We start from the raw sequence: 14,274 nt of genomic DNA, 5'->3' as shown, positions 1-14,274 counted from the left end.
GTATTAGAGATTGCCAACCTAAATGTTATAGTGCCAAAAAATGAACTTGATTCATAGATCTTGGTTGACTTCCTTGTTGCATTCTTTGATCTTGGTTGTATAGTCATTGTTGCATACTGATCTTCTGATAAAACTTTAGACTCGTTGATTTATTTGGTTGATTTGTTTTTCTTTTAACTTTTCTTCCAATTTACTTAGATCTCATTTAACCTTATGCTTTTGTACATCTGCCTATAAAGCAGTCAAGTTTTGTCAGCATTGCATTAGAAGTACCTCAAAATACTGTTCCTGGGTCATTTTCTTTCTGATTTAGCTTTGGCCCTTCTCTTAAAGCAATAGAAGACTCAGCTTGATTTTTAAGTCCCTCTAATAGGGCTCTAATTGGATAAAATAACTAATACAAGATGCACTGCCTTAGAGCTGAGGTCTTGTTATTCATTTCATTTATCTGTTTCATTTCTATATTTGACTTTCCCTCTTATACCAAACCTGTAGTTTTCAAAATTTGGGTGAAAAAAATGTTGCTGCTCCAGCATGGCCATGGAGCCTCTCTTCCCAAGCTAGATAACTTGGTGAGTATTTATATTCATTTTTTAGAACACGTACAGGTCACATATCAAACTAAATATTGTCAGAAGTACACTTGGGAGGGAAACACATTATTTAAATGTGTCAGAAGAAACAAAGAGTGTCTGAGTTCACAGATAGGACAAAAAAGTAAGAAAATGCATAGTCTTTGTACTCCATAGCAACCACTATGAGTGTTATTTTCAACTAAAAATAAACCATCATAGACTTTCATCCAATCATGAACTTCTAGAGAGAGAAAGAAACTATAAGTTGTCCAGGGTAATATATTAATTTTAAAAGAGAGAAAGTGAGTGGCGTTTTGTTTTGGCAAAATAGAAGGCCACATCTTCCTACTGAAGTGTGTAACATTATCAGGAGTCTCAGTGACAGCTACTATAAGATTAAATGATGATTAAGTAAGAGAGAAATTAAACATCCAACAATGCCCCCCAAATCTTAAGCCATGATCTTAGAAAGTAGATTAAGAAAGGAAAGCATTTACCAATATCCTCTTTATTAACTTCCTCATGTTTTTAGCCTATACTGAAGAAAATAGTTTTAGTTGTTATTTTTAATTCTCTACAATGTCATGATTCTGAAAATCTTTAATTAGCAGGAAGGTTTTTTGCATATTATTGCATCCTTTGTGTAATTGAACTCTCCCGATTTCTCTGTATGTAAAAGGTAACTGATTGCACCTGTAATTTAGGAAAATGCTAAAGTGTCCTTTAATTATATTGCTCCTATAGGAAGGAAACAGGATGATGAGTGTTAGCTCAGAGTACTTCCATATACATTTCATGACCAGAAAAAGGAAAGAGGAAACAAAAAAACTGAACAACTACTGATGTCTACATGCTGGTTATTATGCTAGGAATATTGTTGTATCTTATGTACCAGGAAATCAATCATTCTGATTAAAACTTTGATTTTCCTCTATTGTACATGCATATAGAGCAAAGTTTTCTTAAGGAAATACACAAGTAAATGTTTCAAGAAAAAAAATTTTGTTCAAAGTTGTACTACAAGTCTTAATTATACAAGGCTTGCGTAATTAACCGGAGTGGGATAAATGAAATCCATGAAAACATTCTCAAACTTCACACATAAGTCTATAATTTCAATCTTTTCCTCTATACGTTTAATCACAGTGTCTAACAAAAAGATAAAATATACCTTTGCCTATGTTTTTCTATTTCTCTGATCAGCCCTTGAGCAGAAGTGGTTTTTCTTAAAGATAAAATAATAAAAGAAATACTAGAAGAAAAAAGAAAGAAGTAGGATTCTGGAATATTCCAGCTTATTTAATTAGCCTTTATATAATGGATTGTTGTCTATGGCATCTTAGAAAGTAGCTAAAAGTACTGATTTTGGATTGCACCTTTGCTGAAACTGAGATTATTCTGAATGATGATTATAACAGACATTACTATGCCATTCTAAACCAGCCTAGCAAAAAGAACTCAAAATCAGCAATATTTATATATTTCAGGCAAACTCCTAATTTCTAATGTCCATATTCCAGTGCTATAAACCATCTCCCATCTTCTCAAGGATCAATCTCCTCTCTCTCTCTCTCTCTTGCTTTTATCTTTCCTTTGTAATCAGACACTTTTCACAGGTTAGAACAGTGCCAGGTAATAACTAATAGTTTCTCAACATAAAGTAAAAATGGCAGCAGAGGCCCCCATCATGGTCTATTTCTACACTTTCCTTACAAACAGCTAGGCAGAATGCCGCTAGTGAAATTATTTCACATTCCAAAAATAAAATCCAGTTTTGTATTTCAGGTACCAAGTGGAAAAATGAAGATTCTCCTGGTCTTTCTAGGTCTACTTGGTAATTCTATTGCCATGCCAGTGAGTATTGAAATTTTTTTAAGACTTCTCCTTTTGTGTTCTATTGCTAAATAGCTTGGAGATAATCACAAGATTTATGTCAATTTATGTTTTGAATTTGTTGCCAATATTCTTTCATTTCCAGATGCAAATGCCCCGAATGCCTGGCTTTAGCAGTAAAAGTGAGGAGGTATGTATATTCAGTCTCTGAAGAGAAGTTTTGTAAGCCCTGTCTTGAGAGCCATTAAAAAAAGGAAAACTTTTTGATATATGAAATTTCTTTAGAAAGAGATGGAGGGAGGGAAATTTGAAAGACTTAAACTCTCAAATCAAGGCAAAGTAGTAATTTCTTCAGCACCATACTACCTATGTATTTCAATATTCCTTTCCAAAGTAAATGTGAATTTGTATTCAGGTATTGTTCGTGTTGGCTTCTCTGTTAAGTTTTCAAGCTAACAAAGGTAGATATGTGGACCAAGGGTTTTTAGAAGATAGACATATAGACATATAATATCTTTGACATGACTCATACCTAAAATTATTAGCCAAATTCAGCACACATCAGAAGAGAGAATCATCTTGTTCATAGAATTATCACATTTTCAATACCTGAATATCAAAATTTGAGTATAGCATTCAAAAGCTTCAAAGTAGACAAGATTTTTATTCTCTATTATTCTACATTGATTCTCCTCAAAATAAAATTCTGACTTAAAAATTAAATGACATAGGGTTTTTTTAAATTCATTCACTTATTTTAAATTCATGCATAACTAGTAAAAGATGACTGTTATACATTAAAATCAGAAATTTGGCTTATTTCTGGTGATTTGTAGATTGATTAGATAAAATGTTTTCACTTTGTACCACATTAATGGATTCCTTTGGTCACAGATGATGCGATATGGTCAATTCAACTTTATGAACTCCCCACATGTAAGTTCTGCTTTGTATTATTTCTGATAATTTCTTGTTTATATATAGATAACTACATTATAAGGCTTGTCATAGAAAATAAAGATACCAACAGTGATCCACATGTTTTAATTACAATGTAGTCATTATAAGAATTTCAAGAGAGAAAAAATCATTTTGCCTGTCTCCTTACCCCAGATTTTCCTCTTATTCACTACTGTTATTCTCTCATGTAAATAAAAATCACTTATTAATTACAAACATTTTTGATATCCAAGAGAAATTTGTTCTAGGAAAAGATCACACAACATATATTCACAAATAATAAGGACAAAAAATAGCATAGAAAATACTCCAGCTGTGTGGGGAAGTAAATTTTATTTGGATTATCTTGAAAGATGATACTAAAATTATGAAATAAGTTTTTATCTTATTTAAATAAAATTTAGATTATACTTACCTCTAACGCTAATTCTTAAAATCAACTAATAATAAATCATGTATCAGTTGGATCTTTTGGCCTAATTTATCTGACAAAGTTGGATGACAGTACTGCCATACTGTATGTCACTTTTGACTTTTGTGATGATCATGAGAACCATTGGGAGGAAAAATAAAGGACCTCATCAATTTTCTCTTAATCCTTCATCCAAATCATTCTCTTTGAAAGCTTCTTACCTATAATCATCATCATTGTCAATTTTCTCTTCCACTCTTGATTGGCACAACTCTTTTAAACTCTCACTCTTGATTTTAACCAAAGCAGCAATGTTTGAATGGGAACTGACATTTTAGGAGGTCAATTCATAAGTTAGCTTCTTCAGATTATGACTCCCTTTGCTTCCCTTCCAACCTTGAAATTGTGGAGATCCTGATAATGAAAATGGAATTAATGAAAATTCACCAATAACCAAAAACCATAGGTACCACATAAGGATGTTTACACGCAGAGAATTTTTATTCTCTCTCTCTCTCTTTTTCATTGTTGGGTTTTTTTTTCTGTTTCTCATTATTACCCCCTTTATCTTCTTTTTGCTTCTTCTAACCTTTTCCAGGCAGTAACAAGTCACAGTTTTGAATCTGACACCTTTTTATGGGAGTCAGCACTTCAGAGTTAGAAAATTATCAGCAGAATTCTTAAACTGAAATCTCTCACCTAATTATTTGTTGCTTTGTTTCTTTGGTTAGTTTTCTAGAAGACTGAGATTCATTTCTGTAAGACAATATTTAAAGAAATACTAAAGATCTTGAGGTTTCCATTGTTGAGTTAAGTTTCACAGAATTTGTAAGATTTTGCCTGAGTTTTAGAGACTGATCTTACAGGGGAAGAAAGCTGGAATCTCAGCCATCCTGTGGTTTGACTGTTATCTGCTACCCTCACAGATGGCCCAGCTGAGCCCCTTGTATGGGAACGGCATGCCTCAGCTCTTCCCACCGTATCAGATGCCCACGTGGCCTCAGCCACCACCAAACACGGGGCGCCCACAGAAACCCTCCTCTCCTTCAGCACCCAAACGCCAAAAGAGCAAAACTGATCAAGCCCCAGAGACCCAGAAAACCAACCAGCCTCAACCGAAAAAGCCACCACCAAAGCGGCCTTTAAAGCAGCCATCACCTACCCCAGCACAGCCAGAAGAGGAAGGCCAGCCACCTCAGGTGAGGCTCGCCAGCAAAACTCCAAGCCAGAGTCAATACATGGGCTCAGAGGGATTTGGGGAGCCACGCCATCCCCCCCACACATGTTTCCCAGTGCTCCTCAACACACCTACTGCCGTGTATGAAATAGGATGTTCAGTTTTGCCACTTTCTTCTAACATGATGCTGTAGCACCTATCCAAAGTTGCCTGGCAAGTTACCTCCAGCCTTTGTTTGATTACAAATTAGAAAAGAAAATTACCAAAAAGGGGTTTAAAATCTTTTTTAAAAATTATCAAAACACTGTTGCCTTAAAGAAGCTCTTTTTACAATGCAGAGACAGCATGGTATTGTAACATGAGCACTAGCAGAAGAATCAGGGAACAGAAATTTGAGTTCTATCCTGGCCCTTACTTGTATGATCTTGAGCAGTCACTCTACCTTTCTGGGCTCCAGGCTCCCCGTGAGTAAAGAAACGATCTCTAAATCTCATCCAGATCTATGCTTTGATGACCTAAAATAGTGCCCTGAAAGGTGATGTTGCTTCTGGCACTTCTGGGTGGCATAAGTAATGTCACTTAAAGAAGAAGACTTAAAGCAAGAAGATGTACAAATGGTTTCTCTAGAGATAATCCAATGTGGAACTTCCAAAATGGTGTCTCTTAGTCAGTTAACAGACACTATTTATTATCAGACACTATTACAGATGAGAGAACACAAAATTAAATGAAAAGACACTCTTGGGTCATTTACCAACTGAGAGATTTGGGGCAAATGACTTAACTTCTCTGAACCTCAGAATCTTCAGTGAAAAGGAAATAATGCCTTCAGCACATGTCTTCTATGTTTATGTGAGGATTAAATAAGTTTCCCACTATAAAATGCTCAGTATAGTACCTAGAACATAAGTGTTCAATAATACTAATTGCCATTATTATTATTATTATTATCCAGCCCTAAAAATAGAAAATTACAGTTAAATGCAAAGGGAGATGCAGGCTCCCAAGTTTCAAACAATTGTATTTAACAGGTTTGTTTTCTTTTCCATTTATCCTTCTCACTTTCACACCACTTTGGTTCTTTCTTTCTCTTTAGGCATTCCCACCATTTGGCAATGGGCTATTTCTCTATCAACAGCCACCATGGCCAGTTCCACATGTAAGTTTTTTTCTTTATACTAGGAATGAAAAATAATATTAACAGGTGATATCTCTAACTAATATGAGTTCATATTCTCTAAATGGAATGCGATATGCCAGTTGGTACAGAGTATGGAAAAAAGTCATTACATGATTAATCACGCAGAAAAAAATTTTTAATGAATATTTTACTCAGACAAATTGGAGACATGAACAATCACCAAACAACTACTAATAACTTAATTAATGGATTAATTTTAAGAATTGCACTACTGCTATTCCCCCACTTCCCTAAGTGCTTAGAAAACACACAGATTATCTTCATTTAATGTAATGGGGAAATTGAGGCAAAATGGAGTTTGAAAGTCATAAGACAAGCTATGATTAGACTAAGGTCTTTTATCATTCATTATTTCTAGCCACAGATATTTCATATAAAGAACCTTGCAAAATAATATTTGCAAGAATTCTTTAAAGTTTAAAATCATTAAAATAAAATAATATTGAAATTGCCTCACAGGCATTAAAAATATAAATTACAGAATAAACTATTTGAACTAAAGAAAAGTTTAAAGGCCAGTTGCTGTTAAACTAACAGAAACAACAAATATTTTATGACTTTTCATTCAGCTGTGGAATTGGTTTTTTTGTCTATAATTCTATAACCAAGACACCTTCTTATCAATAAAGAACAATTCATTTCAAGAAATAAGAGTTCCTTACTTTTTTTTTCCTTAAAAACGTGTCTTCCTTTCACTGGCCATAATGAACTAAGGAAATCAAGGCAGTACCAAGTGAAGATTTAAAAAACAGATGAGCATGATTCTCATGCTGAACTATTACGTGTCCACATGGGATTTCCTGCAGGTCTGTGGGAGTTGGGCTGATTTCCAAGCAGTCAGCCTCCAAGTTTGATTAGAAAAATAAACACTGCTCAAATAAAAAAGTTATCATAATAATCCAGGAGAATTGGCAGTTTGCCATCCTAAATGTGACATAGACTCTGAAAATAGCATCATTATTTAATCTCCATTATTACATATTCTAATATGGATGTTTGGATACTAACAGCACTCAAATATCTCTCTCTCTCTCTCCCTCTATCTCTCATCCTCTCTTTCCATGTGTGTGTGTGTGTGTGTGTGTGCGTGCACTGGAGGTGATGAGACGGGGTGACTGCTAGGAAATGCAGCCATACGTGGTATTTTGAATAGGATAATCTAGAATCAGTTGAAACCTTTGTATTTACCAGTATTCATGGATGGGTTATAATTATAATTATAGTAGATTGTGAGAATTAATGACTCAAAAGCTAAAAACTAATAATGCTAACACCCAATCACTGACTTGAACTCTTTAAAGACACCTAAGTCTTACAAACAAATGATAGCATAGAACATGGGTTTCTCTTGCATTCATTATGGTGTTCACCTTTCAGAGGGTACCACCAGGTTTTGGACGTCCACCAGCCAGCAATGAAGAAGGCGGGGTGAGTACAAGTAAAGCTACCTTCCCCGCGTTAGTCTCTGATTTTTTATTCCTATCTATTAAAAAGGTGAAGTTTCAACACATGTATTTGTAGCCTAAGTGCCCATGATATAAGAAAAACATCCAGTAACAAATATAAATGTGATGCATTATTTCTCCTCTATGGGTACTGATCTCTGTCTCTCCCTCTCTCCCTCCCTTCCCTTTCCTCTCTCTCCCTCCCTCTTTCTCTCTTTTTCTTTCTCTAAGAAGGCTAACCTAATAACCTTTGCTCTAGGTTGGTACTGGACTCTAGAACAGCGATGGGGCAACCAAGAGAAAGAAGTAAACACATCCTAGAAAGTTATCCCCAGAAGGGATTTAAGTAATCATCTAACCCCTTTATTATGCAAATAAACTGAAGCCCAAAGAAGATACATTACTATTCAATTTCACCCACTGAGTTAGTGGACAGAGTAGCCATACAGCCAGTCCTCTGACATCCTGTCCAACGGTTTTCTTACCACACCACAGTAGAAGAGCCAAATGCATGTCACAGAGTGATGTACTATTAAAATATTCTAGCTTGATGTCATCGGGGAAAAAAAGTCATTATAGTGACTATGGCATGGAATTCCACCCTAGGAACTTACTTCTTTTTTTTTAATATTTTTATTTATTTTTGAAAGACAGAGAGAGACAGCACGGGTAGGGGAGAGTCAGAGAGAGAGGGAGACACAGAATCCGAAGCCCGCTCCAGGCTCTGAGCTGTCAGCACAGAGCCCGATGCAGGGCTCAAATCCACGAACCATTGAGATCATGACCTGAGCCAAAGCTGGAAGCCGAACTGAGCCACCCAGGTGCCCCAACTTCTTTTTTTCTTGACGTGTTCTTAGCGAAATGGCTAGAACCTGATAGCACTGAGGGGAGAGGGGGTGGGGAAGGGAGCAAGGAGTGAAAATCATGACATTGAAAATTACTATGTCAGCAATGGCATAAGGTGTTTTTAAAAATATCCTTTTGAGGGGTGCCTGGCTGGCTCAGTTGGAAGAGCATGTGAGTCTTGATCTTGAGGTCATGAGTTTGAGTCCCATGTTGGGTGTAAAGATTGCATATATACATACACTTTTTTAAATCAAAAAGCTAAAAATATAAAATAAAAATATCCTTTTGAAATTGGAATAACCAGATAAAAGTGATTCAGATCATTGTATACAACCCAGAAACTGGCATTTCAAATTTCAAAAAGAGAGTATCAGGAAATAAAGCAGAATGGCCCAGGCAGTTATCACAAGCATTAAAAAGTCTCTGTTCCTCCTCCCGTGATTGGCTTATTTCACTTAGCATAATGTCCTCACAGTTTATCCATGTGGTCACATATTTGAAGTTTTCTTCTTTTTTAAGGCTGAATAGTATTCCATTGTGTGTCTTTATGACATTTGCCTTTTCCATTCATCTGTAGAAAGACATTTAGATTCCATTGTCAATAGTGCTGCAGTAGTAGTTGTGATTTGCAACTGTGCAAAGTATAAGGGGGAGGAAAGGAGGCTGGATGTAATAATTATGGGCCACATGATTATGAAAAATGATTATTGGTGGTGGTGTTGGTGTTATATAATATATAATATTTGTTAGGTGCTTACTAAGTGCCAGGTACTGAGCTGTGCATATGTTGTCTCTTTTGACCTTCATGACAACTTATAAGATAGATATTATTTTATTATCTTGAGTTTATAAGTAACCAAAGTTATAATAAATTGAGGGTGGCCCAGGATCATCTTGAGAAAGTCGGAATAGAAGGAACTTACCTCAACATTATAAAAGCAGTTTATGAAAAGCCCACAGCCAATATTATCCTCAATGGGGAAAAACTGAGAGCTTTCCCCCTGAGATCAGGAACACGACAGGGGTGTCCACTCTCACCACTGCTGTTTAACATAGTGCTGCAAGTCCTAGCATCGGCAATCAGACAGCAAAAGAAAATAAAAGGCCTCAGAATTGGCAAAGAAGAAGTCAAACTTTCACTTTTCGCAGATGACATGATACTCTACATGGAAAATCCAATTGACTCCACCAGAAGCCTTCTAGAACTGATTAATGAATTAAGTAAAGTTGCAGGATACAAAATCAATGTACAGAAATCAGTTGCATTCCTATACACCAAAAATGAAGCAGCCGAAAGAGAAATCAAGAAACTGATCCCATTCACGATTGCACGAAAAACCATCAAATACCTAGGAGTAAACCTAACCAAGGATGTAAAAAGACCTATATGATGAAAACTATAGAAAACTTATGAAAGAGATTGAAGAAGAAGACACCAAGAAATGGAAAAACATTTCCTGTTCATGGATCGGAAGATTAAAACTAATGGAACATCAGAACATCTAGACATATCTGTCTAGAGCTATACTCTTTAGACCGTGCTGTGCTGTTTTATATGTTATGCTATGGGATTTAGAGTTTGTCCTGTAAGGTAAAGGCAACTTTAAATAATATTTAAAGAGGAAAGTGACATAGGGCACCTGGGTGGCTCAGTTGGTTAAATGTCTGACTTCAGCTCAGGTCATGATCTCACAGTTTGTGAGTTCAAGCCCCACCTGGGGTTCTGTGCTGACAGCACAGAGCTTGGAGCCTGCTTCGAATTCTGTGCTCCCTCTCTCTCTCTCTCTGCCCCTCCCCCATTCTCTCTCTCTCTCTCTCTCTCTCTCTCTCTCTCTCTCTCTCTCTCCCTCTCTCTCTCCCTCTCTCTCTCTCAAAAATAAATAAACATTAAAAAAAATTTTTTAAAGGAAAGTGACAGAAGTCACCCTCAACCTCTACTTTTCTTGTTCTGATGACAGTGCAGAGGAAAGATTAGAGGAAAGTACAATTTCACTCAGAGTAACCAGTAAGAAAACTATTGCAGCAGTTCAAGAGTACTGGGGATAAAGGAAGAGAGGACAGGATGAAAGTTTAGATTTCATACGACTTGGTTAGTAATCAGGTGGGGGAAATAGAGAAGGGAAGAAACCTGGGAGACAGGGTAGATAGTGGTGAATGTCGCTTTGATATAGAAAGTTGGAGAAGGAAGTTTGGGGGCAGATAGGTCCAATTCTGAGTACATTCAGTTGGAGGTGCCCATGAGATCTTTAGTGGCCCAGTCTTGCTACCTCAGCTCTAGGAGAGAGTGTCAAGGACCAGAATTATGGCTTTGAGGGTCACTGGTATATATCTGCACTGAAAAAAATTGGCCTACAATAGATTGCTCAAGGCAGGTGTGTAAAATGAGAACAGCAGAATGAGTTAGACAGAAAATGGAATCTTTTAAAAACAAACAAACAAAGAAATACCCCTCAGATTTAGGATCCAGGCCTAGGAAGAGAAAACTGAGATATGACAGTCAAAAAGTTAGAGTACCAGAAGAAAGAACTGGAAGGGAATTGGGTCATGGAAACCAAGGAGGTTTCAAGAAAGGAAGCATAGCTAATGGTTTTTTAAAAAGCATATGGCTACTTTCCTTATCACACTAAAAAATGTTTGAGTAACACCATGGTGAGAAACAAATAGTAATTATCAATTTCCATCTTCTTCCCCTACAGAATCCTTACTTTGGATATTTTGGATATCAGGGATTTGGGGGTCGTCCTCCTTATTATTCAGAAGAGATGTTTGAACAAGATTTTGAAAAACCCAAAGAAAAAGATCCCCCTAAAGCAGAGACTCCAGCCACAGAACCCTCGGGCAATTCAACAGGTCCTGAAACTAATTCTACTCAACCAAATGCACCTGGAGGGAGCCAGGGCGCAAATGACACCAGCCCAACAGGAAACAGTGGCCATGGCCCAAACACTGTGAGTAATCCTACAGCTCAAAATGGGGTTATCTCACCCCCTACAGTTAATGTTTCAGGGCAGGGAGTACCAAGAACTCAAATCTCATGGGGACCAAGTCAGCCAAATATTTATGAAAACTATCCAAATCCTAACACCCGAAACTTTCCTGCAGGAAGACAATGGCGTCCCACTGGTACTGTCATGGGGCGTAGACAGAATGGGCCTTTTTACAGAAATCAACAGTTTCAAAGGGGTCCTCGGTGGAACTCCTTTGCTTGGGAAGGCAAACAAGCAGTTCGTTCAGGAAATCCAATTTATCGCAAAGCTTATGCTTCTACTGCAAGAGGTAATTCCCCTACTCATGCAGGAAATCCAGGAAATCTCAGAAGAAAGCCTCAGGGACCAAATAAACACCCTATGGGAACAAATGTTGCTCCTCTGGCTCCCAAACATGGTACTGTTGTCCGCAATGAAAAAATCCAAAATCCAGCAGAGAAACCAGTAGGTCCAAAAGAAAGAATAGTCATTCCTACAAGGGATCCATCTGGCCCCTGGAGAAATTCTCAAGATTATGGAGCTAATAAATCAAACTATAAACTGCCTCATCCTGAGAGTAACATGCTAGTCCCGAATTTTAATTCTGTTGATCAACACAAAAACTCTTATTACCCAAGAGGAGAGTCCAAAAGAGCCCCAAATTCTGATGGACAAACCCAAAGCCAGAATTTGCCCAAAGGGATTATTTTGGAGCCAAGAAGAATCCCTTATGAATCAGAAACCAATCGACCAGAATTAAAGCACAGTACATATCAACGTGTCTACCCTGAGGAAATCCCTTCCCCTGCAAGAGAAAATTTTCCTACTAGAAGAAATATTTGGAATCATCAAGGAATCTCTCCACCCATTAAGGAAGATCGCGGGATGGAGGAAGAACACTTACCTCATCCTCCCCATGGCTCAAGGGGAGGGGCTTACTACCCTGACCATAACTCTTATAATCCCAGGGAAAACTCACCATACCTTAGAAGCAACACATGGGATGAGAGAGATGATTCTCCCAATACTATGGGGCAACCCAAAAATTCGCTGTACCCCATAAATACTCCAGACCTGAAAGAAACAGTCCCTTACAATGAAGAGGACCCAATTGATCCAACTGGAGATGAACCTTTTCCAGGACAAAGTAGATGGGGTATAGAGGAGCCAGGCTTTAAAGAAGGTCCAACAGTTAGGCACTATGAAGGTGAGCAGTATACCTCAAATCAACCGAAGGAGTACCTTCCCTATTCCTTGGATAATCCATCGAAACCAAGGGAGGATTTCCCTTATGGTGAATTTTATCCCTGGAACCAAGATGAGAATTTTCCATCATATAGTACAGCTCCCAGTGTACCACCACCTGTGGAGAGCAGGGGCTATTATGCTAATAACGCTGTTGAACAAGAAGAAAGCACTCTGCTTCCTTCTTGGAACTCCTGGGACCACGGGATTCAAGCCCAAGGGCAGAAAGAAGGAAGACCATATTTTAACAGAAACTTCTGGGATCGGCCGACAACTTTACACAAAGCTCCCCCTAGTCCACCACACCAGGAAGAGAACCAGCCATATCCTAGCAATTCCCCAGCGGGGCTTCAGAAAAATCCAACATGGCGTGAAAGTAAAAATTTGAATTATGGCATGCAAATTACTAGGTTGAATTCACCAGAGGGAGAACGGTTGGCTTTCCCAGACTTAATTCCTCCAAGTTACCCAGCAGGTCAAAAAGAAGCACACGTATTTCACCTAAGCCCGAGAGGCCCTTGCTGTGCTGGCAGCTCCGCAGGACACAAGGACAATCCACTGGCTCTACAGGAGTACACTCCATCCTTTGGTCTTGCACCAGGGGAGAACCAAGATACCAGCCCTCTGTATACCGAAGATAGTCATACTCAACATGCAAGGCATACCGCCCCCCCTCCAAGCAACCTACCTGGCCAGAGAAACAGCTCAGAAAAAAGGCTGCCTGGAGAAAGTCAAAACCCAAGTTCTTTTAGAGATGATGTGTCCACTCTGAGGAGGAGCACACCGTGTTCTATGAAGAATCAGCTGAGCCAAAGGGAAATTATGCCCTTTCCTGAAGCCAGTTCCCTTCAATCAAAGAATATGCCTTGCCTCAAAAGTGATCTTGGAGGAGATGGGAACAATGTTTTGGAACAAATATTTGAAGGTAATCAGCTCAATGAAAGAACTGTTGACCTTACTCCTGAGCAGCTTGTTATGGGTACACCCGATGAAGGCCCCAATCCAGAGGGAATCCAAAGTGAAGTCCAAGGAAATGAGGGTGAAAGGCAGCAACAAAGACCATCAAGCATCCTACAGTTACCATGCTTTGGCTCCAAATTAGCAAACTATCATTCCTCCAGCCCTGGAACTCCATCTGGCATTGGAAGGCAAGGCCCATTTGATGAAGATCCAATTATGACTACTGAAAGTCCTAACTCATTGTCTAGGTTAGCTACTGGGGCACAGTTTCAGAGTATAAATGTAGACCCACTTAATGCAGATGAACACACTCCATTTGGTTCTCTTCAAATAGAGACCAATCCACAGGACCAAGTGCAAGACTGCTTACTACTTCAGGCCTAGGGATTATTCCAACCAAGCATTCATTGGGGAAGGAAAATACCTGATATTCTATATCTGATATTCTACATCTGATATTCTACAGTGGTTTTCCAACTTTTTCTCCCAACCCTCTTGGTTGGGTTTAAGTTTTTCCCCATTCCAGCAATAGAGGTAGTGGCCCAGGTGATGCTGGTGAGATTGGGCACCTGGGGGTGGCTAGATTCAGTACTGTCACTAATTAGCACAGACCTTAAAAAGAAGCAGAAGGGCTATGACCTTCACCCTTGAAAT

The 14,274-nt window shown here is 38.1% G+C and overlaps 1 protein-coding gene across 1 annotated transcript; it reads left to right on the top strand.

Annotated features, from left to right (window-relative positions):
- Positions 1-518: 518 nt before the first annotated feature.
- On the top strand, positions 519-14,004 carry ENAM (enamelin). The gene is made up of 8 exons (XM_029930494.1): positions 519-572; positions 2,361-2,429; positions 2,554-2,598; positions 3,303-3,344; positions 4,707-4,979; positions 6,054-6,116; positions 7,536-7,586; positions 11,146-14,004. Exons 1-8 carry the CDS (start codon positions 519-521, stop codon positions 14,002-14,004), a joined length of 3,456 nt encoding a protein of 1,151 aa, XP_029786354.1.
- The last annotated feature ends 270 nt before the right edge of the window (positions 14,005-14,274 follow it).

The sequence above is a fragment of the Suricata suricatta genome, chromosome 1 (genome assembly GCF_006229205.1).
Source record: "Suricata suricatta isolate VVHF042 chromosome 1, meerkat_22Aug2017_6uvM2_HiC, whole genome shotgun sequence".
In the NCBI taxonomy this organism is placed as follows: domain Eukaryota; kingdom Metazoa; phylum Chordata; class Mammalia; order Carnivora; family Herpestidae; genus Suricata; species Suricata suricatta.
Note: the sequence above shows the minus strand (reverse complement) of the source record. Positions and strands in the feature narration are given on the sequence as shown.

Excerpts from the sequence above, each read along its gene's own strand:
- ENAM (XM_029930494.1), top strand. The coding sequence starts at position 519 with ATGTTGCTGCTCCAGCATGGCCATGGAGCCTCTCTTCCCAAGCTAGAT. Across the intron at positions 573-2,360 it reads TTCCCAAGCTAGATAACTTG|GTACCAAGTGGAAAAATGAA; the intron begins GTGAGTATTTAT and ends TTTGTATTTCAG. Across the intron at positions 6,117-7,535 it reads CACCATGGCCAGTTCCACAT|AGGGTACCACCAGGTTTTGG; the intron begins GTAAGTTTTTTT and ends TTCACCTTTCAG.